Source organism: Balaenoptera borealis (genome assembly GCF_965194805.1).
Source record: "Balaenoptera borealis genome assembly, chromosome: 3".
Lineage (NCBI taxonomy): Eukaryota > Metazoa > Chordata > Mammalia > Artiodactyla > Balaenopteridae > Balaenoptera > Balaenoptera borealis.
In genome coordinates this window covers 47,387,662-47,414,574 of record NC_138866.1, presented here as the reverse complement: position 1 = coordinate 47,414,574, position 26,913 = coordinate 47,387,662, and the positions used below count along the sequence as shown (strand labels likewise).

The following is a 26,913-nucleotide window of genomic DNA, read 5'->3' as shown; positions in this document are numbered from 1 at the left end:
AGAATACACTTTCTTCTCAAGTGCTCATGGAACATTCTCCAGGATAGATCATATCTTGGGTCACATATCAAGCCTTGGTAAATTTAAGAAAACTGAAATCTTATCAGGTATCTTTTCCAACCACAATGCTATGAGACTAGATATCAATTACAGGAAAAGATATGTAAAAAATACAAACACATGGAGGCTAAACAATACACTAAATAACCAAGAGATCACTGAAGAAATCAAAGAGGAAATCAAAAAATACCTAGAAACAAATGACAGTGAAAAAACGACGACCCAAAACCTATGGGATGCAGCAAAATCAGTTCTAAGAGAGAAGTATATAGCAATACAGTCCTACTTCAAGAAACAAGAAACATCTCAAATAAGGAACCTAACCTTATACCTAAAGCAATTAGAGAAAGAAGAACAAAAAACCCTCAAAGTTAGCAGAAGGAAAGAAATCATAAAGATCAGAGCAGAAATAAATGAAAAACAAATGAAGGAAACAATAGCAAAGATCAATAAAACTAAAAGCTGGTTCTTTGAGAAGATAAACAAAATTGATAAACCATTAGCCAGACTCATAAAGAAAAAAAGGGAGAAGACTCAAATTAATAGGATTAGAAGTGAAAATGCAGAAGTAACAACTGACACTGCAGAAATACAAATGATCATGAGAGATTACTACAAGCAACTATATGCCAATAAAATGGACAATCTGGAAGAAATGGACACATTCTTAGAAAAGCACAACCTTCCGAGACTGAACCAGGAAGAAACAGAAAATATAAACAGACCAATCACAAGCACTGAAATTGAGACTGTGATTAAACATCTTCCAACAAACAAAGCCCAGGACCAGATGGCTTCACAGGCGAATTCTATCAAACATTTAGAGACGAGCTAACACCTATCCGTCTCAAACTCTTCCAAAATATAGCAGAAGGAGGAACACTCCCAAACTCGTTCTATGAGGCCACCATCACCACCAAACCAGACAAAGATGTCACAAAGAAAGAAAACTACAGGCCAATACCAGTGATGAACACAGATGCAAAAATCCTCAACAAAATACTAGCAAACAGAATCCAATAGCACATTAAAAGGATCATACACCATGATCAAGTGGGGTTAATCCCGGGAATGCAAGGATTCTTCAATATATGCAAATCAATCAATGTGATACACCATATTAACAAACTGAAGCAGAAAAACCATATGATCATCTCAATAGATGCAGAAAAAGCTTTAGAGAAAATTCAACACCCATTTATGATAAAAACCCTCCAGAAAGTAGGCATAGAGGGAACTTACCTCAACGTAATAAAGGCCATATATGACAAACCCACAGCCAACATTGTTCTCAATGGTGAAAAACTGAAACCATTTCCTCTAAGATCAGGAACAAGACAAGGTTGCCCACTCTCACCACTATTATTCAACATAGTTTTGGAAGTTTTAGCCACAGCAATCAGGGAAGAAAAAGAAATAAAAGGAATCCAAATCGGAAAAGAAGAAGTAAAGCTGTCACTGTTTGCAGATGACATGATACTGTACATAGAGAATCCTAAAATCTACACAAAGACTCATAAATAAAAATATTCTTTACATATAGCAAAAAGAAAAAAGGGAAACAAAAATATTATTTGTTGGCAAATAGTTAAATAAATTATGGTATATTCATCCAATCAAATATTATACAGCCATGATGTTTTTGAAGAATATTAATCACATGAAAAAAGGCACCCACTTAATGTTAAATAAAAACGGCAGATACTAACCTAAATACATAGTACTAGCCCAATTACATTAAAATGTATATAAATATGCGATATACAGGTACACAGAAAAACAGGGAAGGAATTACATTAAAGTTCAACAACTCTAAATAATTACAGATTTTTATTTTTTTCTTCAAACTTCTCTGTATTTTCAAAATTCTCTAATTGAATTCTCTTTAATTTAAAAAGATATTAATTCTTTCAAAAAAAAAACCTAGTAAACGAGTCTTTAGCTACATATTACATAATTTAAATGTTCAATTCCACTTACCTGTTGTCATAGTTGGACTAAACAGCCCCAGTACTGACACGCTAGAATAGGAGATCAGGTCTTTATGTAATTTCCCACTTAAATATTCTTCTGCTTCTTGGACAGACGTAATGTTCACTGGGCATGAAATCCTGTTGCTGGATGAATATTTAACTATATTCAAAATTAATTTTTAAAGATACTTTTCAGCTTGTAAATTAAATAATAAAATATACTGAACGTAGCATATTCCACAGGATAAGCATCTGACAAAATAAACACAAATACTATCCTAAACAAAAAATCAGCTTCATTAAACAAAATTTCCATCTCCCTAAAAGTGATGGAACGTAATAGATAGGCTCTGCTCATTAATGTTTCCCCTGTGATCTCAATTCATACCTCCTTAACCTATCCAAAGTGTGTCAACAAAGTATGGGAATTAGAAGTTTTATAGACCTAAAATTTTAAAAATCTTAGGGTGAAGCTGAATACTTACAGCTGGATAAATTTTAGGAGATCTTCAGTTCCTAGCATACCAGCGTAAGATACTGGGTTCTCGCCTTCCTTGTACATCTTTACAACAGGAAATTCAGTAACATTTTGCTTGGCACATACATGAGACCAATCTGCACAGTTTACTCTAGTAAGCAGCATAGTAGAGGTGCCTAAATAAAAGGAAAATGCACATTTTATAAATGTTAATGTAGAAAACTCATTTGTTGAGAATTGTCAATATTTTTTATATCCCATTCTTTTTTTTTAATCCTTATCGGAGTGTAATGGCTTCACACTACTGTGTCAGTTTCTATTGCACAACAAAGCCAATCAGCCATAGGCATACACATGTTCCCATATCTCCTCCCTCTTGAGCCTCCCTCCCACCCCTCTAGGTCATCACAAAGCACCAAGCTGATCTCCCAGTGCTATGCTGCTGCTCCCCACCCGCCAACTATTTCACATTCAGTAGTGTATATATGTCGATGTTACTCTCACTTCGCCCCAGCTTCGCCCTCCCACCCCATGTCCACAAGTCCATTTTCTATGTCTACCACTTTATTCCTGCCCTGCAACTAGGTTCATCAGTACCATTTTTTTGGGGGGGGATTCCATATATATGCGTTAGCATATGGTATTTTTCTCTTTCTTACTTCACTCTGTATGACAGACTCTAGGTCCATCCACCTCACTACAAATAACTCAATTTTGTTCCTTTTATGGCTGAGTAATATTCCATTGTATATATGTGCCACATCTTCTTTATCCATTCATCCGATGATGGACACTTAGGTTGCTTCCATGTCCTGGCTATTGTAAATAGAGCTGCAATGAACACTGTGGTACATGACTCTTTTTGAATTATGGTTTTCTCAGGGTATATGCCCAGAAGTGGGATTGCTGGGTCGTATGGTAGTTCTATGTTTAGTTTTTTAAGGAACCTCCATACTGTTTTCCATAGTGGTTGTATCAATTTACATTCCCACCAACAGTGCAGAAGGGTTCCCTTTTCACCACGCCCTTTCCAGCATTTATTGTTTCTAGATTTTTTGATAAGAACCATTCTGACGGGCATGAGGTGATACCTCTTTGTAGTTCTGATTTGCATTTCACTACTAATTAGTGATGTTGAGCATCTTTTCATGTGCCTCTTGGCCATCTGTATGTCTTCCTTGGTGAAATGTCAATTTAGGTCTTCTGCCCATTTTTTAACTGGATTTTTTTTTTGATATTGAGCTCCATGAGCTGTTTGTATATTTTGGAGATGAATCCTTTGTCTGTTGTTTCATTTGCAAATATTTTCTCCCATTCTGAGGGTGGTCTTTTTTGTCTTGTTTATGCTTTCCTTGGCTGTGCAAAAGCTTTTAAGTTTAATTAAGTCCTATTTGTTTATTTTTGTTTTTATTTCTGTTACTCTAGGAGGTGGGTCAAAAAAGATCTTATGTCAAAGAGTGTTTTTCCTCTAAGAGTTTTATAGTGTCTGGTCTTACATTTGAGTCTTTAATCCATTTGGAGTTTATTTTTGTGTATGGTGTTAAGTAGTGTTCTAATTTCATTCTTTTAAGTGTAGCTGTCCAGTTTTCCCAGCACTTATTGAAGAGGTTGTCTTTTCTCCATTGTATGTTCTTGCCTCCTTTGTCATAAATTAAGTGCCCATATGTGCATGGGTTTATCTCTGGGCATTCTATCCTGTATCATTGATCTATATTTCTGTTTTTGTGCCAGTACCAAACTGTCTTCATTACTGTAGCTTTGTGGTATAGTCTGAAGTCAGGGAGCCTGATTCCTCCAACTCCATTTTTCGTTCTCAAGATTGCTTTGGCTATTCGGGATCTTTTGTGTTTCCATATGAATTGAAAATTTTTTTGTTCTAATTTTGTGAAGGATTCCATTGGTAGTTTGATAGGGATTGCATTGAATTTGTAGATTGCTTTGAGTAGTTTAGTCATTTTCACAATATTGAATCTTCTAATCCAAGAACATGGTATATTTCTCCATCTGTTTATGTCATCTTTGATTTCTTTCAGCACTGTTTTATAGTTTCTGAGTAGAAGTCTTTCACCTCCTTAGGCAGGTTTATTCCTAGGTATTTTATTCTTTTTGTTGCAGTGGTAAACGGGAGTGTTTCCTTAATTTCTCTTTCTGATTTTTTGTTGTTGGTGTATAGGAATGCCAGAGATTCCTATGCATTAATTTTGTATCCTGCAACCTTACCAAGTTCATTGATTAGTTCTAGTAGTTTTCTGGTGGCATTTTTAGGATCTTCTATGAATAGTATCATGTCATTGGCAAACAGTGACAGTTTTACTTCTTCTTTTCCAATTTGTATTCCTTTTATTTCTTTTTCTTCTCTGATTGCTGTGCCTAGGACTTCCAAAACTATGTTGAATAATAGTGGTGAGAGTGGACATCCTTGTCTTGTTCCTGATCTTAGTGGAAATGCTTTCAGTTTTTTACAATTGAGTATGATGCTTGCTGCGGGTTTGTCATATATGGCCTTTATTATGTTGAGGTAGGTTCCCTCTATGCCCATTTACTGGAGAGTTTTATCATAAATCGATGTTGAATTTTGTCAAAAGCTTTCCCTGCATCTATTGAGATGATCATATGGTTTTTATTCCTGAATTTGTTAATGTGGTGTATCACACTGATTGATTTGCATATATTGAAGAATCCTTGCATCCCTGGGATAAATCCCACTTGATCATGGTGTATGATCCTTTTAATGTGCTGTTGGATTCTGTTTGCTAGTATTTTGTTCAGGATTTTTGCATCTATGTTCATCAGTGATATTGGTCTATAATTTTGCTTTTTTTGTGATATCTTTTTCTGGTTTTGGTATCAGGGTGATGTGGTTTTGTAGAATGAATTTGGGAGTGTTTCTTCCTCTGCAATTTTTTGGAAGAGTTTGAAAGGGATCAGTGTTAGCTCTTCTCTAAATGTTTGATAGAATTCGCCTGTGAAGCCATCTGGTCCTGGACTTCTGTTTCTTGGAAGATTTTTAATTCTGCTTTCAATTTCATTACTTGTGATAGGTCTGTTTATACTTTTAATTCTTCCTGGTTCCATCTTGGAAAGTTCTGTCCATTTGTCCAAGAACTTGTCCATTTCTTCGTGGTTGTCCATTTTATTGGCGTATAGTTGTTTGTAGTAGTCTCTTATAATCCTTTGTATTTCTGCAATGTCAGTTGTGATTTCTCCTTTTACATTTCTAATTTTATTTATTTGAGTCCTCTCCCTTTTTCTCTTGATGAGTCTGGCTAAGGGTTTATCAATATTGTTATCTTCTCAAAGAACCAGCTTTTAGTTTTATTGATCTTTGCTATCGTTGTCTTTGTTTCTACTTCATTTATTTCTGCTCTGATCTTTGATTTCTTTCCTTCTACTGACTTTGGGATTTCTTTGTTCTTCTTTCTCTAGTTGTTTTAAGTGTAGGGTTAGATTGTTTGAGAATTTTCTTGTGTCTTGAGGTGAGATTGTATTGCTGTAACTTCCCTCTTAGAACTGCTTTTACTGCATCCCATAGGTTTGGGGTCATTGTGATTTCATCGTCATTTGTTTCTATGTATTTTTTTATTTCTTCTTTGATTTCTTCAGTGATTTCTTGGTTATTTAGTAGTGCACTGTTTAGCCTCCATGTATTTGTGTTTTTTACAGGTTTTTTTCCTGTAACTGATTTCCAATCTCATAGCGTTGTGGTCAGAAAAGTTGCATAATACAATTTCAATTTTCTTAAATTTTCCAAGGCTTGATTTGTGACCCAAGATGTGATCTATCTTGGAGAATGTTCCATGTGCACTTGAGAAGAAAGTGTATTCTGCCACTTTTGGGTGAAATGTTCTATAAATATCAATTAGATCTATCTGGTCTATTGTGTCATTTAAAGCTTGTGTTTCATTATTTATTTTCTGTCTGGATGATCTGTCCATTGGTGTAAGTGGGGTGTTATAGTCCCCTACTATTATTGTGTTACTGTCGATTTCTCCTTTCATGGTTGTTAGCATTTTCCTTATGTATTGAGGTGCTCCTATGTTGTGTACATAAATATTTATAATTTTTATATCTTCTTCTTGGATTGATCCTTTGATCATTATGTAGTGTCCCTCCTTATCTCTTGTAACAGTCTTCATTTTAAAGTCTATTTTATCTGATATGAGTATTGCTACTCCAGCTTTCTTTTGATTTCCATTTGCATGGAATATCTTTTTCCATCCCGTCACTTTCAGTCTGTATGTGTCTCTAGGTCTGACGTGGGTCTCTTGTAGACAGTATATATATGGGTCTTGCTTTTGTATCCATTCAGCCAGTCTGTGTCTTTTGGTTGGGGCAGTTAATCCATTTACATTCAAGTTTATTATCGATATGTATGTTCCTATTACCATTTTCTTAATTGTTTTGGGTTTGTTTTTGTGGGTCTTTTTCTTCTCTTGTATTTCCCACTCAGAGAAGTTTCTTTAGCATTTATTGTAAAGCTGGTTTGGTGGTGCTGAACTCTCTTAACTTTTGCTTATCTGAAAAGCTTTTGACTTCTCCGTCGAATCTGAATGAGATCCTTGCTGGGTAGAGTAATCTTGGTTGTAGGTTTTTCTCTTTCATCACTTTAAGCATATCCTGCCATTCCCTTCTGGCCTGCAGAATTTCCACGGAAAAATCAGCTGATAACCTTATGGGGATTCCTTTGTATGTTATTTTTTGTTTTTCCCTTGATGCTTTTATTATTTTTTCTTTGAATTTAATTTTTGTTGATTTAATATATGTCTTGGTGTGTTTTTCCTAGAGTTTATCCTGTATGGGACTCTCTGTGCTTCCTGGACTTGACTATTTCCTTTCCCATGTTAGGGAAGTTTTCAACTATAATCTCTTCAAATATTTTCTCAGACCCTTCCTTTTTCTCTTCTTCTTCTGGGACCCCAGTAGTTCGAATGTTGGTGCGTTTCGTGTTGTCCCAGGGGTCTCTGAGATTGTCTTCAATTCTTTTCATTCTTTTTTCTTTTTTCTGCTCCTCAGCAGTTATTTCCACCATGTTGTCTTCCAGCTCACTTATTCGTTCTTCTGCATCTGTTATTCTGTTATTGATTCCTTCTAGTGTATTTTTCATTTCTGTTATTGTATTGTTCATCTCTGTTGTTTGTTCTTTACTTCTTCTAGATCTTTGTTAAACATTTCCTGTATTTTCTCAATCCATGCCTCCATTCTATTTCCGAGATTCTGGATCATCTTTATTATCATTACTATAAATTCTTTTTCAGCCAGATTGCCTATTTCCTCTTCATTTATTTGGTCTTGTAGGTTTTTACCTTGCTTCTTCATCTGTGACATATTTTTTTGCCATCTCATTGTTTTTGTTTTTTTTTTATGAGGGGGATTGTGTTCCTGTCTTACTGGTTGTTTGGCCCGAGGCTTCCAACACTGGAGTTTGTAGCCTATTGGGTAGAGCTGGGTGTTGGTGCTGAGATGAGGACCTCCTTGAGACCTCACTCTGATGAATATTCCCTGGAATCTGAGGTTCTCTGTTAGTCCAGTGGTTTGGACTCGGAGCTCCCACTGCAGGAGCTTTGGCCAGACCCCGGGCTTGTGAACCAGGATCCTGCAAGTTGCCACTTCACTTTGGGGTTCCTCCCGTCTCCTTGGGGATCAGAGTCCCCCACCAGCAGCCGGCAGGCGTCCTAGTTGTGGGGAGATGCTAACTCTGCATCTTCCCACCCGGCCATCTTGACCCTGCCTCTATATCCCATTCTTATTACAACTTCTCAGCAGCATGAAACACTCCAGCTGAAACACTCTCTTCCCTTGATTTTCTGCAGCACCTTCCTCTATTGGCTCCCACCCCCACCCCCGACTCTCTAGCTGCTCCTTTTTGGTCCCTTTTGCAGGCTCTTCTGCCAGTGGAGTCAGGAGTTCCCCCAAGGCTCAGTTTAAGCTGCTGTCTCTTCTTGTTCTACCCTCTCTTCTAGACAATCTCAATAATCATCGACAATCTAATGAATCCTAAATTTATAGCTTTGGCCCAGGCTCATCCTTTAAAGTTCCAGACCAATGTATTCTTACTGCCTTCTCTAATTCCCTTTGAACGGAAACATCCTCAAACTCAAGATGTCTAAAACAAATATGGTTTCTTTCCTCTGAATAGTGGTGAATGTTGCCATCTTTGTATAACTCGGAAAACAAAGTATCATCTCTTGCACCTCCCCATTCCTAAACTCCACAGGTCTAATCACATCAATCAGCATGCCCTTCAATTTTACCACCTGAATTTTAAATACCTCTTATAACTGTCCCTTTCTCTTCACTGCCACTATTTATCATTTCTCCTAATTTATCTCCCTGAATTCGATATGTCTCTACACTGAAGCTAGAGATATCTTTTCAAAACTCAAATCTACTTTGCTACCAGCCCACACCCACCAGTTTCTGCAGTCAGGTCTTTTCACCCCTTCAGATCTCTGCACGTGTGACCACTTCAAGGAAGCCTCCTCTGACACCCTGATCTGCATCAGATTCCTATACTCTTAGAGGACCAAGCTCTTTTCCCTATCTCATCATGTAATTATGTACTCATCTGTGTTGTTGTATGATTAGAGCTCCCTGAGAGTAGGGACTGTGTCTGTTTTCCTTGTCACTGATTTTCCAGCACCTAGAGTGGTCCTTGAACATGAAACACCTTAAATATGTGTGTGAATAAACTAAACACATGGAATTCATCTAGGGCTTCACATACCTATCCTGTCTAAATATTATAATTTATTTATTTATTTAAAACATAATTTCTTCTCAGCCCAAGAAAACACATCATAGTGGAATCCCAAAGAGAAATTTCTACTTGTTCTATACTAATACAGTTGACCCTCGAATAACACAGGTTTCAACTGTGCAGGTCCACTTATATGTGGATTTTTTTCAATAGTAAATACTACAGTACTACACGTTCCAAGGTTGGATGAATCCATGGATGTGGAACCTCAGATATGGAGCAACCATGTATACAGAGGGCCAAATCTGTTATTCTCGGATTTTCTACTGCACAGAGGGTCAACGCCCCTAATCCTTGTGTTGTTTAAGTCAACTGTATATGCAAGGCCCTCCAAAATGTGTAACTAATTAGGTGAAGAGATATCAAAAAACAAATGACAAAGCACCACACAACTCAGCTAATGAAAGGAAGGAATAAATTCTAATAAAAGGAAACTTTAATATAATATTAGATCAAAGAAGGGATCTTTGTGTATCAATATAGGTTATATCCTACTTTAAGATGTTATTTACCCGTATGATTAAAATTGTGAAATGCAGTATTTTAATATGTTTTTGCCAAAAGTTTTAATACTGAAAATTCTTTCTTACATTTTAAATGATCCTAGATTATATCTCATAGGTGCAATAACTTACCACCTTAGATTTAGTGTTAGCAATCTGTTTGATAATATAGGCAGGGTCTAGTCTGTCTTATTCACCACTATAAACCTGCTGCCTAGTACAATGTCCGTTACATATTATGTGCCCGATAAAAATTAGTGAAATGTGCCCTGATATTTCTTCGTGAACAAATTTTCAATGTTTACACTAAAGTATATTAATACCTGAATATTATATGAGCATATAAACAAAAATAAATCCTTATTTCTTGTGAAGTTGGATCTACTCTATAAAGTTCTCTTATCCTTTATTTTAATCATTTAGTCAATAAATATCTAGTGGTGCTTGTACTGGTGCTTGTTCAGACAATATCATATTATGTACTGCCACCCAAGGATGGAACATGGTGTTACTACAAATGTAGTTCTTTCCCTTCAATAAGCATCCTCAATGGGTCTACTGCTAAAAATGTTATTACTCCTTTGTCCAAGTTGAAAACTTTGATGTTATCTTTAAAACTGGAAAAAGAATATTGATACATATCATTAAAAGTTATAAGGCTACTTATATTAAAGTTATCACATTTTTATTTTCTTTCTTGTAAAATGGTTTCAATACTTAATCATGTTTCAAATGGAAACATTCTAAGATGACTGTAGTATTACATTCCACATACTTTATCAATGCAGCAATTCCAAATAGGGGTCTTAATTTAAAAGAAAAAGAAAACAAAACAGACTCTCTTAGCTACAGATACTATGTAATTATAAAAACTTGACATTTGCTGCCACCTTGTGACTGAGTATAAAATATTCTCCATCCTCTTGTACTAAGAGATAAAAAGTGGCTTTTTCCCAAGTCAACATGAGAGATTACAGGACTAAAGGACCAAAGTATTACAATATTTTCCCAATTTACAAAATTACAGTATAGGCTTCACCATACACACAAAACACTCTTGTTACATATAGTATGCATTTCTATATTAAGCCTCATGAACTTCCAAAATAATCCATTTATCTGATATCTAATTACTAACAGGATTGTTATTCATAAAGAACATACTAATCAAAAAAGGAAATCAAGCCCTTGGGTTGGTTATCTGCTTTTTATTCTACAAACACATACAACTAAGAGTCCTTGCATTGAGGGGTCACATCTTTATTTGGTCATTAACAGAGAAGAAAGTAAGAGAATCTTTTTCCATTTTCATTTGGTATCTAACCAAATGGGCTGGGGAGGGGGGAATAATTCTATTATTCAGGGACATTATACAATTACTATTTCATTGTGGTTTATATTTTCCTCCTTTTTCTTTCTTCTAATTATTTACCAATAAGGCTGGAAAACCTAAGAGAAGAAACTTAAATCTGTCTATAAATTGCAACCATAAAGGAGAATCTAAAAGAGAATGACAAGATTGCTTTTAAAAAAAAAAGTGAGGGATCACAGTATCTATAGACTTAATCATCTCTTCACTTGGGGAATGAAATAATCAAAAGTTGGATCAAATGTGGTTGGGAAATGAATGGAAGAGAAATAGTTCAAAAATGATTTTTTATACCTCTGTTGTTTTTATTACTATAGAACATGTTGCATTTAGGACTGACTTTCTGGAATCAATTTCTTGAGTTCACAGAAGTCCCCAATATAAATATATAAGTTGTATACCAGTACACGTTTTCCACTAAATAAAACAAAATTTATGAAACTCTACTACATTTGCTTAATCATTTACTCAACAATTATTAAACACCAGATATTCTGTAACGTAATGCAATGCACCAAGTCCAGTGAGCCGAGTATAAGACACACTCTCCACCCATAAGGAACTTACCAAATAATGAAAGAGCCTGTAAGCTAGTGCCTCAAAACTAAATGGTGGATGCATTCTTGGAGTAGCCCCAAGAAAAAGCCTATTTAGCCATAATAGCTTTTATTAACAAGAAAAACGGAGTAGGAGGAAATCATATTAAAGACACAAAGCATGATATATTGTGTCTTATTCAAATGATTACAAAACATTATACTTACCTAAGCCAACACTATCTCTCTCTTACTAATGCTAAGAGGCCTCCCTACTCCTCCTTTTTTCTTTGCTGGGATGGTGGCATAGACATTTTGAGTCCATTCCTTGGATTCTTATTTGTCTACCACTGAATCAGGTTTCATAGGATAGTTAAAATAAAAAGATCCTGGCTATTAAAAAATATCCTAATTGTATAGCTTCAAGAACACTGGTATCTTAGTTCCTTCATTAGGATGTGGTCTTATCTACCAAAATTTTATTTAATAGTATTTAGTATATATTTAATAATATTTAACAGTAACTGGCACAGAGTAGGCACTCAATAAATGTTTGCTGAATGACTGAATTCAGCCAAAAAGGTTATTGGATTAACTATGTAGCTACAAGACAGTTTTATGAAGACAATCAAAGTGAATGCTTCTGAGAATTCTGAAACTCATGGTTCATTAACTTATTAACCTTGAAGACACAAACATAATAACCTGAAATTTTACATGGGTTTCTACATCTTTAGCAAGACACAGTTATACAAATAGCTATGGCTCAAAATCAGGAAAATAAGCATGCATACCACAGTATACCTTTCAACTTAATTGCCACATCGATGTAGGACTGCAGAAATGCCATGGATACTGCTTGCCCTACATTAAAATAAAAAATTAAACAGATATTACAATGTACATATCTCTAAAGCAGTGGTCCCCAACCTTTTTGGCACCAGGGACTGGTTTCGTGGAAGACAATTTTTCCACAGACTGGAGGGTGAGGGGATGGTTTCGGGATGATTCAAGCACATTACATTTGTTGTGCACTTTATTTCCCTTATTATTACATTGTAATATATAATGAAATAATTATATGACTCACCATAATGCTGACAGGAGGCAGAGCTCAGGCAGTAATGCGAGCAATGGGGAGTGGCTATAAATACAGATGAAGCTTCGCTCGCTTGCCTGCTGCTCACCTCCTGCTGTGCGGCCTGGTTCCTAACAGGCCACAGACCAGAATCGGTCTGTGGCCCGGGGGTTGGGGACCCCTGCTCTAAAGCATCCATACTTATATATAACAAACATATAGATTTATGGGGTTTCCCCAAATTGTTATTTATTAGTAAGAAATATCCTAGTATGCAGTAGTCAGTATTGTCCAAACATTTAAGAGGGTTTCTACGTTCATACTGCAAGGAGTATACTTGAACAGCTATTGTTTGAGGATAAAAGCAATATAGTGCCTATAAATCTATAATAACTGTTAATCAGTCATTAGCTTGAATAACAATAATTTTTCTAAATTAGTAAGCTTAACATCTAGTTTAATTATTAACCTTCAATTTGTAAGTCAGATATATATAATCAGTTTTACAACCCCAGAATCAGCTAGAAGTAAATATTTCAAAGTATGGAACATATGAAAATTATGTCACTTTACAATGTGCAATAACAGAATGCAAAAATAAAATCTGCCTACTTTAAATGCCCTAATATGCAATATAGTAGTCACCTCTAAAGGCTCATACTCACAACCAGCATAGAAAAGCACTATGCTGTCAGAAGCTGTTACTGTCTCATTGAATGTCTCTTCTGTTAGTTCCACTGTGAGTTCCAAAGGTAACTGTCTCTTCCTGTCTCTGTAAACAGTTTCTGCCACTTCATCATCTTGAATATCTAAAATGTTTGAAGAGGAATTAATATAAATATAAATGTATAATTTTAAAAATTTAAGCTCTTCTCCCAGGCAAGCATGTGAAAATTTGGTATTTTATAAAAACTTTTGAATTCATACAATCTTAATATTTAAAATGCATGATATTTAGAAAACTTTCCAGTTGTCTGGCTTCCTATCTTAAATGACTCTCAGATGCTTCCTGACCCAGAAACTGTCAAGTTTTAGTCAATTCCAAAAGGCGTTAAACTTGTCGAGAAATAATACAAATATTGCTCTTTTATTTCTAATCAACATATTAATTTATAAGCCAAAAAAGTCCTACCATACATGTTTGACAGTGTTTCTTTAGCTTCTACTACATGCCAAGCACTGTGACAGACACTAAGGAAAGTGGTAAACAAAGCAGACATAGTCCCTGACCACATAGAGCCTCTGTCTATGGAAAAGGCAGTCAATAAACTGATCACTAAATAAGTATATATAACTATAAATGTGATCAGTTTAAGAGGAAAGGTAAAATACACAGTGAGAGATTTTAACAGGGAGATTTAGATTGGGAGATCCAAAGTCCACCAGATAGAGAATCAATAAAAGGATGTTTTAGGCAAAGGGAAAACACATGCAAAACTCTGAGAAATAAGAGCTAAGCATATTCTAGGTACTGAGGGAAGGCAAATTTGACTAAAACAAGATGGCCAGAAGAAATAACATGAGAAAACTCTAGGCTAGACAGCAGCTGGATTGTAAGAGGCCATATAAGCCAAGAATTTTGGATTTTATTCTAAGTGTACTGAGTTAAGGGCGGATTCTGAATATGTAAAAAACTTTCATTAACCACAATATATAGAAATATTGAATCATTATGGTGTACAACTAAAACTAACATGTTACATGTCAATTAAATCAAAAACAAACAAAAATCTTTTCATTAAGATAGACAGATAGACCCATCCACCCACCCATTCATCCATCCATCCATCCATCCAAGTATGTGGTAAAAAAATAAAAAATAAAAAACACATTATGAATTCACAAATATCCTATTGGAATTTATTGTATGGTAACACTGGAGGGACATCTAACTTGATAAGAGAGACAAGCTTCCTAGAAGAGTTGACTGACACGAGCTGAACATTAAAAGAAAAATAAAACTTAGGCAGGCAGTAGAGGCATATGGAGTAAAAGGAACAGCATGTACAAAGCAACAGTGGCATGAAAAATCATGATGAAGTTGAAATCTGAACACTGACTCTCTGATATTAAGAATTATTGTTAACTTTGTAGATGTAGTAATAGCATTAATTATGTTAATTTTAAAAGGAGAATCCTTACATTTCTGAAATACACAGGGAAATATTTATGGATGAATTTATATGTTTGGAATTTGCTGCAAAATAATAAAGGGAGGGCAGTGATTGGAATAGGATTAGCCATAAACTGATGGTGGCTGGGCGAGGCCAGGTAATGGGTACCTGGAGATTTGTTCTATTATGCCGTCTACTTTATGGTTAAGTTTATAATTCTCTGTAACAACATATTAAAAAGAAAGGAAGGGAGGAAGTGAGAAAGGCAATGCATTCAGAAAACTAAATTATTATTTTCCATATGATTGCTAATACTATAAAATAAAATACTAGGTCTGGATTTCGGTACCATATTGGCAATTTTTAGCTGTGTAACTCTAGTCAATTATATAACTCTGTGTCTCAATATTCAAACCTGTGAAACATAAGAGTTTGACTATTAATTTTAAGGTACTTTTAAATACCACATTCTATGACACTAAAAGTTATGCTCTCAATACCAAAATTAATAAAGGCCAATTTTCTCATTTACTGTATTTTTTTCTTATTATTCATGTATTTTCATTTTCCTGCCAGTCCATTCTTATTTCCCAATCCACCCTTTCTTCTCTTATCTTGTCCTAACACCTCCTTCTTGCTTCCCCATTCTCTTAATAAGCCACCCTCATTTATAAATTTATAAATTTATAATTTATAAATTTATTTATTCCTCAGCTCAAACTTTCACCAATTCATATACATATATATAGTGTGTAATATATATACACACACACACTCTCTTTTTAGCCACACGTTTGTTATTTTTTTTCATACTCTCCTTTTGGAGACCTCAGTCCATTTAATTCTGATTCATCTTGTGCCCATTTCCTTTGAAGGACATTTTTCTTTATATTCCGCTCTTACATGGTAACAAACTCTTTCCAAACCCTCATCCATTTCTCATATAAATGGGAATGAAATGAAAATGAGAGGGAAACTGTATACGGGCACGACATCAAACTATATTATGGGTCAATATGGATTACAAACATAGGAAGTTAAGACCAAAAAAAAAAAAACCCCAAAAAACAAAACAAAACAAAAAATTCCACAAGAAAGCTGTAAAAGAAACATGAGAACTGGGCTGAGGAGAGAAGATAGGGGAGAGTTAGAAAAAAAGAGAAGGCAGCACCAGAGGGCAAACTAAAGCCAGAGAATCAGGAAGTAAAACAGGGGACATGGCAACAATGAAATTTTGAAACAGGCAACTACCACTGAGCACAGGAATCTTATTAAATTGGTGGATGATTCCTCTCACTCTGAAGAATATATGAGCCATGATAGGAATAAACCAGGGAGCAAGAGAGCAGAACACAGATCTGCCTATACAATGACGATGCTATGAAGAAGAACTCTGGCTTAAATCACGAGCAATTCTAACCTCTGTATATCAGAAAAAAACTATAGAGCAGTGCTCAAACCAAGAAGCTGGTCACCGGTAACAGTTAAAGCTCAGAGCCCTTATTAAATTTATAATATAGATGTTGATCCTCATAATAAATGGACCTCATGAAAACAATATGTAAATTACTTCCATCTTGGGACTCATGATAATAGGACTATATAAAAAGTATTTAAGGGACTTCCCTGGTGGTGCAGTGGTTAAGAATCCACCTGCCAATGCAGGGGACACGGGTTCAATCCCTGGTCCAGGAAGATCCCACATGCCGTGGAGCAACTAAGCCCATGTGCCACAACTACTGAGCCTGTGCTCTAGAGCCTGTGAGCCACAACTACTGAGCCTGCACACCTAGAACCCATGGTCCACAACAAGAGAAGCCACCACAATGAGAAACCCGCGCACTGCAACGAAGAGTAGCTTCCGCTCGCCGCAACTAGAGAACGCCCGCGCACAGCAACAAAGACCCAACGCAGCCAAAAATTAATTATTAATTAATTAAGTAATTAATTTTTTAAAAAGTATTTACTAAATGGGACTCATGATAATAGTACTATATAAAAATTCAAGTATTTGCTAAATGGGATACAAGAATGCACAAGACATAATCCCTGCCTTAGAAATTTTATAGACCAACAGAGAAGAGAGAAAAGTAAATAAGCAATTTCAGAATAGGACTGATGTTATAAAAGAAGTACTAGGAATGATAATGATCATAAGTAAGATTTCAAGTCAGAATGCTCCACATGCCATTTGTGTGACATTGGGCAGATCACTTAACTGAGCTAAAACACAGATTTTTTCCTCTACAAAACGAAGGTGACCTCAGCTAACTCAGAGGACAGCTATCAAAGTAAATAATGTGTGGGAAATAGCCTTGAAAACTATAGAATACTTCAAAAATGTAAGCAATAAGAGCAATAAAAAGAAAAAGAGAAATAACATGTTAAAAAGAATTATTAAAATGTTATCAAAATTTACTCCCTATACTGTTAACAATCGGATTCATTTATAACTACAAATACAACTATATTTATCAGAATTTCATATCCTAATAGGAATAATAAAAATAAAATATCATACTGTGGCTCCTGGGTCCTTTTTAAACATGGAGTAGACCAGTAGGGCTGAAAGAACTGATGTGGTGGATAAAGGCACACTTGTGGAAAGCTAGAAGCCTGACATGTAACAATGAAAGGTATCGCACTAAACAAAACAGAGCATCCTTATATCTTTACACCTCATCAACTTGCTAAAATGCGATTCAAAATTAATTTCTTCAGGTCTCTTCACATTCTTGAATGTGACAGTTAATTCACTGAAATTTCACTGACCTTAAGGATGCTGGGCATAAATGGGAGGGGAGCATGATCATCAAAAAAACATATTACCCATATCTGGACCTTCAACGTCATTGTCTTCATCTTCGTGCGTTTCCTCAATGTGCATATTACTTTCCACACGGGATACGATTAAATCAATATTATTTAACACCAAAAATTCCACTGGCACTCCCTAGAAATACATTAATTTTAAAAGATATGACTAAAATATAACAAAGCATTTTAATATAAAAATGTTTTACTTGTTTGACACTAAAATGAAATGAAACTAAACCTGTGAACTTCAATTTTAATATTTTTTTTTAAAAAGGTAAATTAACTCCACGATCACTATTAAGAGCATCCAAAGTATACATTATAGAAAGATAGTGTGCGCTACTGAAAAAGAGGGCAAAAAAGAACCGAAAGTCTCGCTTGCTTCTTGTCACAATTACATTATACTGACATCTGAAGCATTTTACATATAATAGTAAGTCCTACCTCAATACAACTGAGGTATAAAAATATATACAATTTTATTGCAAACAGAGACAAAATTATTTTGTATTCTACAGAAATATTCAAAATAATACTTCATCTAAAAAAATTCCACTAAAAAGTTTAATTGCCTGTTTAGCCATAAACATAAAAATACTATCTGCCCCTAGGTATTTTAAGAATACCAAATTCTACTCCATTGAAATTATTCCATTAAAGTTTCTTTCACTAAGCCTCAACCAAAACATTTTTAAAACATGAAATTTTAGGCCACTGGATTATTTTAGTAAATTATCCCTGCTGCAACCTCATGATAAAACTTGAAGGGATGAGGAGTTGCTTCTTATGGATGAGCAAAGAAAGTGGTTTCTTGAGATGGAATCCACTCCTGGTGAAGATGCTGTGAAAACTGTTGAAACGACAACAAAGGATTGAGAATATTACAAAAACTAAGTTGATAAAGCAGCAGCAGGGTCTGAGAGGATTGATTCCAATTGTGAAAGACGTTCTACTCTGGGTAAAATTCTACCAAGCAGCATTGCTCTGTAGCATACTACAGAGAAATCATTCATGAAAGGAAGAGTCGATCAACGGGGCAAACTTCACTGTCGTCTGATCTTAAGAAACTGACGCAGCCACTGCCCTGGTCGGTCAGCAGCCACATCAACATCAAGGCAGGACCCTCCACAAGCAAAAAGATTACAACTCACTGAAGGCTCAGATGATGGTTAGCATTTTTTAGCAATAAGGAATTTTTTAATTAAGGCATATACATTGGTTTTTTTTAGACATAATGCTATGGCACACTTACTAGACTACGGTGTAGTGTATATATAACTTATATGCACTGGGACAACAACATGAACTTTAATTCTTCTATAAAACCTATTTCCCGATAACAAATAAAGTAATTTCCTACTTAGGGGTCTTTACCTAATAGTAAAAAAAATAGCTTCAGAAAGTATTCTTTCCATTATCTGGTCAAAAAGCAAAGCATACTAGCCCCACAGTGTACACATCTGAACAATACTACAGTTCTCAAAGTATCTTTCTATTTGGTCTTATAAAATTTCTTGTAAGTTAGAAGGGAGGTTTTATGACTATTTCACAAATGAGAAATCTGAGCTTGAAGAAGTTAATTCAGTTATCTGGACCCAGAACTAGCAGCAACAGAATCCAAGTCTTCTGACTCTTTAACCCAGTATTCCTATCATAGACTTATGCAAGAGAATTTAAGTTTAAACTGTCTGGCAGTTCATAAACATATCAATAATTTTTTAGCATATGTATATAATATTTACAAGATGTTCAGAATTAAAGAGTTCTTAATTAAGAAAAATTTAAGGAAAAAGGGACACTAACAGAAATTTACAGAGGAAATACAAATGACCTAACTAGTCAAAGTTATCAAAGACATGCAAATTACTACTGAAACTTTTTTTGTGTATAGAAATGATTTTTTTTTAAGATTACTGGTCAGTACTGGCAAAGATGTTTGAGAAACAAGAAATTCCAAACCCTGCTGGTAAAAGTATAACCCTTCTGGAGGGAAATTTGACAATGTATTTTAAAAGTCTTAAAAATTCCCATTTCCTTTAATAAAACTTACTTCCAGAAATTTAGCAAAAGGAAAGAATCAGTGATGTCCAAAACAGTGTACAAAGGCAGGCATCACAGCACAATAGCAAATAATGAAATATAACTGTACATGAAAAGCAGGATATATAGCATGATCCTAAATTTCTTTACAATATATATATAGGCAGAAGATTCGCGCCGCTCGGCCACAGGCCGCCTCTAGTGCCGTGGGATGTAGCGCGGGGTCCGCGACCCCGAGCAGAGCCCGCCGCCCGCCTGTCTTCCATCACAGGGAACTCTCTGCTCCCTGGGCCCGAGATACCCCACCGTTCCCCCAAGCTGAAGCCACAGGGCATTGAGGTACCTGCCAGATGTCTTCTCACAAAGGACCTGTGGTGGCCCAGGGCAGTGGGGTTCCTGCCGGGAACAGCGAGGCTGACACAGTGGAGCTGTCTAAGCTGGGCCCCCTGCTAGAGGAGCTAGGCAAGCAGGGCGTCGCCAGCCCAACCAAAGCTGAAGAAGAGCAGGCATGCCCAGGGCCTCAGGAAGAGGAAGAGGAGGAGGAGGGGCGGGTGCTGACACTTCCCCTGCAAGCCCACCATGCCATGGAGAAGATGGAGGAGTTTGTGTATAAGGTCTGGGAGGGGCGCTGGAGGGTCATCCCATATGACGTGCTTCCCGAGTGGCTGAAGGACAAAGACTACCTGCTGCACGGCCACAGGCCACCCATGCCCTCCTTCCGGGCCTGCTTCAAGAGCATCTTCCTCATCCACACAGAGAGTGGCAACATCTGGACCCAACTGCTTGGTTTTTTGCTGTTTCTCTTTCTGGGAATCCTGACCATGCTCAGAAGAAACATGTACTTCACGGCCCCCCTTCAGGAGAAGGTGGTGTTCGGGATGTTCTTCCTGGGCGCGGTGCTCTGCCTCAGCTTCTCCTGGCTCTTTAACACTGTCTATTGTCACTCAGAGAAGGTCTCTCGGACCTTTTCCAAACTGGATTATTCAGGGATTGCCCTGCTGATTATGGGGAGCTTTGTCCCCTGGCTCTATTACTCCTTCTACTGCTCCCCACAGCCACGGCTCATCTACCTCTCCATCGTGGGCATCTCTGCCATCATTGTGGTGCAGTGGGACCGGTTTGCCACTCCTAAGCACCGGCAGACAAGAGCAAGGGTGTTCCTGGGGCTTGACTTGAGTGGCGTCGTGCCCACCACGCACTTTACAATCGCGGAGGGCTTCGTCAAGGCCACCACGGTGGGCCAGATGGGCTGGTTCTTCCTCATGGCTGCGATGTACATCACCAGAGCTGGCCTTTATGCCGCACGGATTCCCGAGCGCTTCTTCCCTGGAAAATCCGACATATGGTTCTAGTCTCATCAGATCTTCCACGTCCTGGTGGTGGCAGCCGCCTTCGTCCACTTCTACAGGGTCTCCAACTTTCAGGAGTTCCGATACGCCCTGGAAGGGGGCTGTACTGACGACTCCCTCCTCTGAGCCGCCCTGCAAGGGCACAGGAGGAACTTCCCAAGTGCTTTTAAAATAACTTCTTTGCTGAAGTGAGAGGAAGAGTCTGAGTTGTCTGTTTCTAGAAGAAACCTCTTAGAGAATTCAGTACCAACCGAGCTTCAGCCCACTTCACACTCACTGGGCAATAAACTCCATTCCCTCACTGAGAACAGTGGGGATGGGCAGACGTGGCCGCCCCACCGCTCAGCCGCGCCCTCCTCAGTAAGGCAACTACTGTCCCCTCACAGAGATGGGGCTTTGAAACTCATGTTGAGATTTTACCCCCCCTCCAACCATTCTGGGGAAAAATGATGGACTGGGACTCTTCAGAAATTCTGTTTCTAGAAGAAACTGTCCCTCCCTCACCCCCGTCTTGACTCTGTAACCTGGCTTATAACAGGCCATCCGTTTTTGTAGCACACTTTTGAAAAACAATGATAACCTCGTCCACCTTTCTAGGGCCTGGACCTGCTCACACAGCAGGAAGAACAAAGCCACCAACTTTTACACAGCCCGGCTAATCATGGAAGTGTGTCCAGGCTTCAGATAACTTGAGTTTTAATTTTTTTCTTGGCAGAGTAATGTAAAATTAAAGTGGGGAAAGATATTTAATATTTAATACTAAGCTTTAAAAAGAAACCTGCTATCATTGCTATGTATCTTGATGCAAAGACTATGATGATAATAAAAGAGTACAGAAGATACTTGGCATTCAAAAAAAATTAATAAAATAAAGAATATATATATATTTAAATAAACACACACACACACACACGGAGAGACAGAGTAACAGATGAAAAAAACAAACCAAAATGTTAACAGCAATTATCTTTGAATAGTGGCAATTCACAGAATTTTCCTATAATAAGTGTATGTTACTTTAGGACCACGTGTATTAAATAAGCAGACACTGTAGACCGATATATAAAATGACTAACCTCTTCTGCTCTTTTGAAGACCACATTAGCATTCTGAGGAATGTCCACTTCCAAAGAGTCCCTTTTTCAAAATGGAAATAAATGTTTTACGTCGTTAATCTCAAGAAAAATAGTCATCCAGGATGTCAATCTAAAATAGAGCTGTAAGTTCTTATACTAAAAAATGTTTATGAAGAAAGATTACAATTTAGTGAGCCTGAGAAATTTTACACATAAATACAGATCAGATTTTCTACCCTCTGTCTTAATCTACAGCTTCATTTAGCAGTTTAAAGGTCTAAATATTAATCAAGCTGATAATTAAAGACTTTAGCTCAGCAACTGGTTTTAACTATATTAGAGTCCATTAGAGATCTGATTTTATTTACAAGTGAACAGATTGCCATATAAGAAAAATATTAGTGTTCTGCTAAATACAGTAGAGTGACTACTTTATGTTTAAAATACCTTAACAAGAGCAGAACTCCTGCTTTTCCCAGAAGACGCCAAGCAACCCATTCTGCAGTTGTTCTATCAGCTTCATATGTAGCTTGTTGACTAACAATAAAAACCAGTGGTAATCCTAGTTGGAGATGAACAGTTGAAACTTGTTGAGGATCTTCAGCAACTTCAGTCTTCATTTAGAAAAAGAACAAAACGTCTTTACTATGTGATAATAATGTTCCAACGTTTGGATTTAAACCCTGCTAATTCTTATCAATAAAGATGAGTGAAAAAGCAAGTCTGTGAAATAAATCCATTAACATTAACAGAAATGGTCTCATGATTTTCTAAGTTTAATGCTCCCAGTGTACCTATATAGTTTAAAAATTATGAAACGAACAAATTTTACAAGGAGTTAAACAGAAATTTACAACCATAAAGAATAAGGATATCATAAAGAAACAAACAAAAAAAACAATAAAAAACTGTGGTACTGATAAATAAAGAGATAGATATTTGAAACAAAACAGAACAGATAACTAAGGAACAAATTCTTCCACATAAGAATTTAACATATAATGACATATTACAGAACAATGAGGAACATCTGAGTTGACATCAGCTTGAATATACACATCTAATTTCACTCCCTCCAGAAATCCCAGCACAACTACAGCAGTAGGATTTTTCAAAAGAGATAAACATACATATGTGAAGAAAGGAAAAGAGAAAAGGCAGCAAAATTTTGGAAGCTGGAGAACAAAACCCTAAAGCCATGAGAGAGGAAAAGCTAAGAGACAATTTCACTTTAACTGTAGAATCCTAAAATTGCTCAGGAACTGTCACTGCCTGGCGTCTCTGGAACTGGGAGAGAAATATTGGAAGGGGGATGGCAGGAAGGCTCCAAAGTAAGGAGGAATAGGTAAAACCTTTTGGGAAGCATTAGATCCCTAGATTCCCCTCCCCAACTCCATGAACTTAGGTCCCTCCCCCACACCAGAAGAAATCTGGCCGGACTGCAGGAACACCTGAGAGTGGGAATACCATACCCAAAGCAGGGGGGATTGAGTACCCAAATGCTGAGACTCCTTTTAGCCCTTCCCCACTCAGTTTCCAGTATGCTAGCAGCCAGACTTCTGTACACCAGCAGAAAACTGGAAGTTCCTTTTCTGGGGATCTTGAGTAACCACAAGAAAATGTCTAAAGCTACTGACATTGAGGTTCACCAGAAAGCAGCCCAGATCCAATCACCCTACGGAGCTCAGAGTTAACAAGTCCCATCTACAGCCTCAGAATTTCCAATCAGCTTTTTTAGTTTCATATTCTAAATCATGAACAAGATGCTTGTTACAAGCATCTGAGGAAAGCCTGTAACATGAAAGACAGAGACCAGAACAAACAGAAAAACAAGTAACGTGGAGGAAACAGACTATTCAGAAGAAGGTTCAGAAAACTACCACTGGTAAGCTCAAAAAGATGGGAAGATAGAGTATTCATAAAGAAATGAAAAATAAAGTTGAATAAATCTGCCAGAAAGTATAGCAAAAGACAGATGGATAATAGAAGAGATAAAATTGAGGGACTAGTTCAAGAGGTCCAACATTCAAATAGGAGTCCCAGAAAGAGAGAAGGGAGAAAACAGAAGGGAAGAAATCATCACTGAAATACACACAAAAGTTTCCCACAACTGAAGAAGCATGAGCTGCCAGATTGAAAGAGCCCACTGAGTAACCAGCATAGTGGATAAAAGCAGATACACGGGAAGATGCATTCTTGTAAATTTTCTAATTATTGAGGATTTTTTTTAATCTTAAAAGTTTTCACAGAGAAATCTATATTTACCTATGGTAAGCAGAATTCTAAGATGGTCCCCAAGATTCCTGGTGTACACATTTTGTATAATACTAATTCCTTGAGTGTGGGTGATACTTATAGCATAGTCATTCCCTTGATTAGGTCACACCATGTAAGACTGTCATAGCACAATGGAGTGAGATTGTCTGCTGGTTTTGAGGGAGAAAACGGCAATTTTTTGAGGGGGCCACGTGGTCAGGATCTGAGAACAGCCTGTAGGAGGTAAGAGCAACACCAGCCAACAGCCAGCAAGAAGGTGGGAACCTCAGTGCTACAACAACACAGAGCTGAATTATGCCAAAACCTGAATGGGTATAACAGCCTGAAGGAGTAGAAAAGCCTCGTTTCTTCTTTGTGTATTTGGAGAACTATAACAAATTTAGTATTAAAAAGTAAAAAGGGGGAAAAGACAGTAAGGCTGGAGATCTGGCAAGGGGCCAAATCATTAAAAACTATATATATCCTCCTAAGAAGATAGGGCTTTATTCTGTAAATAATTGGAAGCCAGTTAGGAACTGCAAAAATTATTGTAACAAGATCATATATGTGTATTTAAAATATATCACTCTGGGCTTCCCTGGTGGCGCAGTGGTTGAGAATATGCCTGCCAGTGCAGGGGACTCGGGTTCGAGCCCTGGTCTGGGAAGATCCCACATGCCGCGGAGCAACTAGGCCCGTGAGCCACAATTACTGAGCCTGCGCGTCTGGAGCCTGTGCTCTGCAACAAGAGAGGCCACGATAGTGAGAGGCCCGCACACCGCGATGAAGAGTGGCCCCCACTTGCCGCAACTAGAGAAAGCCCTCGCACAGAAATGAAGACCCAACACAGCCATAAAATAAAAATAAATAAATAAGCAAATATGGTTAAGAAAAAAAAATATATATATATCACTCTGTTTAAAAAAAAAAGAAAAAGGGGACTTCCTTGGTGGTCCAGTGGTTAAGACTATGGGGAACTAAGATCCCACATGCCATGTGGCCAAAAAAAACCAAAGAACGGAAACAAAAAGACATATACTAAAAACCAATGAATCCTACAATTTAAATGGGTGAATTAAATGATATGTGAACTATATCTCAATAAAGATGTTTTATAAATAAATAAATAAATAAATAAAACATATCACTCTGCAAGCAACAGAGAGCATAAACTTAAAGAGAGTGAAGTACAGGAATACAATATAGACCACATCAGTTGCTATTGCTAAAATAGTACACAAGAGAGAGGGAGAACCTGGATTAAAGTGCTGGCTGTTAGAATGAAGAATTCAAAAGATATTTAAGATCTAAAATTAGATGCAGAGAGATGTAGGAATTGAGAATGGTTTTCCAGGTTTCTGCCATGAATGACTGGACAATAAATTAACCAAGATAATGGAGAAAGAACAGGTGGTAAAGGATAACACATTAATGTCGGACATGTAGAGCTTAGGAGAAAGACATCTAGTTAGTAGTTAAATATATGGGACAGGAACTCCGAAGAAACATGTGACCTGAAAATTCAAATCTGAGAATCAGTGTAGGTAATGCCATAGAAACAGATGAGGGTGTGTTCCAAGCATCTATCACTGTGTATGTAGCAAAGCATGCCAATACCTGATGGCTTAAAATAACAAGAATCATTTCTTTTGTCCATATGTCTGCAAGCTCATCTCTGGTCCACATTGCATCAGTGGGGCATTTCGACTGGAGGGTGAAGGTTCCACTTTAAAGATGGCTCATTCACTGGCTAGCAAGCTGTTGCTGACTATGATGAGCTCAGCCAGAACTGTGGGCTGCGGACCTCAATTTCTCTTCACATGACTTCTCCTCAGGCTTAATTTCACAGCAAAGTAGCTGGGTTTCAAGAATGAGCAATCAAAGAGAGCAAGGCAGAAGCACATGGCATTTTATGACATATAGCCTCAGAAGCCACATATCATCATTTCAGCCTTATTCTACTGGTCAAGGCAGTCACAAAGGCTCAATGATGGTCAAGGAGAGAAGACATAGACTCTACCACTGGACAGGCACATTGATAAAGTCACATGATAAGAGTTTATGAGATGGGAGAGTTGTTATTGCCACCTTTGGAAAATTTAATCAAAGTCTGATAGGATGAGGCTTTGGGGGGCTTGGAGAGAGAAGTGAGTATATTTTGCAAGTGGGACAGATGTGAATTGTTGTAGTCAATGGTCTACTCTCTGGCTACAATTTCCACCCCTATCACATGCAAACCACACTTCTCTCCAAGATTTCCAAGCCTCATCCCATCAGACTTTGAGACCAATGCAAACTCTAAGATCTCATCATCTACATTCAGGTCTAGTGTGGTCTCTTGGATATAGCTCCTTGAGAACGGTTCCTCTCAATTTGAAGAAATGAATGAATGATTTTTCCCCATTCTCAATAGACAATGATGGAACAGGCAAAAGATAACCACTATATATATATTACTGTTTGAAAGGGGAGAAAGCAGAAGCATAAAATGGTCACTAGTGTGTAGG

The 26,913-nt window shown here is 37.1% G+C and overlaps 1 protein-coding gene and 1 pseudogene across 8 annotated transcripts in view; one reads left to right on the top strand and one right to left on the bottom strand.

Moving 5' to 3' along the window:
- Nucleotides 1-26,913, bottom strand: part of TXNDC16 (thioredoxin domain containing 16) — a 137,420-nt gene that overhangs the window by 54,613 nt on the left and 55,894 nt on the right. For all 7 annotated transcript variants that reach the window (XM_082384820.1, XM_082384819.1, XM_082384824.1 and 4 more), the window contains 7 exons: nt 22,598-22,764; nt 22,151-22,211; nt 17,698-17,821; nt 13,420-13,563; nt 12,481-12,540; nt 2,519-2,687; nt 2,041-2,177 (listed from right to left, as the gene is read on the bottom strand). In XM_082384820.1, the coding sequence (XP_082240946.1) occupies nt 2,041-2,177; nt 2,519-2,687; nt 12,481-12,540; nt 13,420-13,563; nt 17,698-17,821; nt 22,151-22,211; nt 22,598-22,764 (862 nt within the window). The remainder of the gene's footprint in view (nt 1-2,040; nt 2,178-2,518; nt 2,688-12,480; nt 12,541-13,419; nt 13,564-17,697; nt 17,822-22,150; nt 22,212-22,597; nt 22,765-26,913) is intronic.
- LOC309625393 (adiponectin receptor protein 1 pseudogene) lies at nt 17,762-21,912 on the top strand (annotated as a pseudogene). Its single transcript has one exon. The product of its transcript is annotated as an adiponectin receptor protein 1 pseudogene (transcript).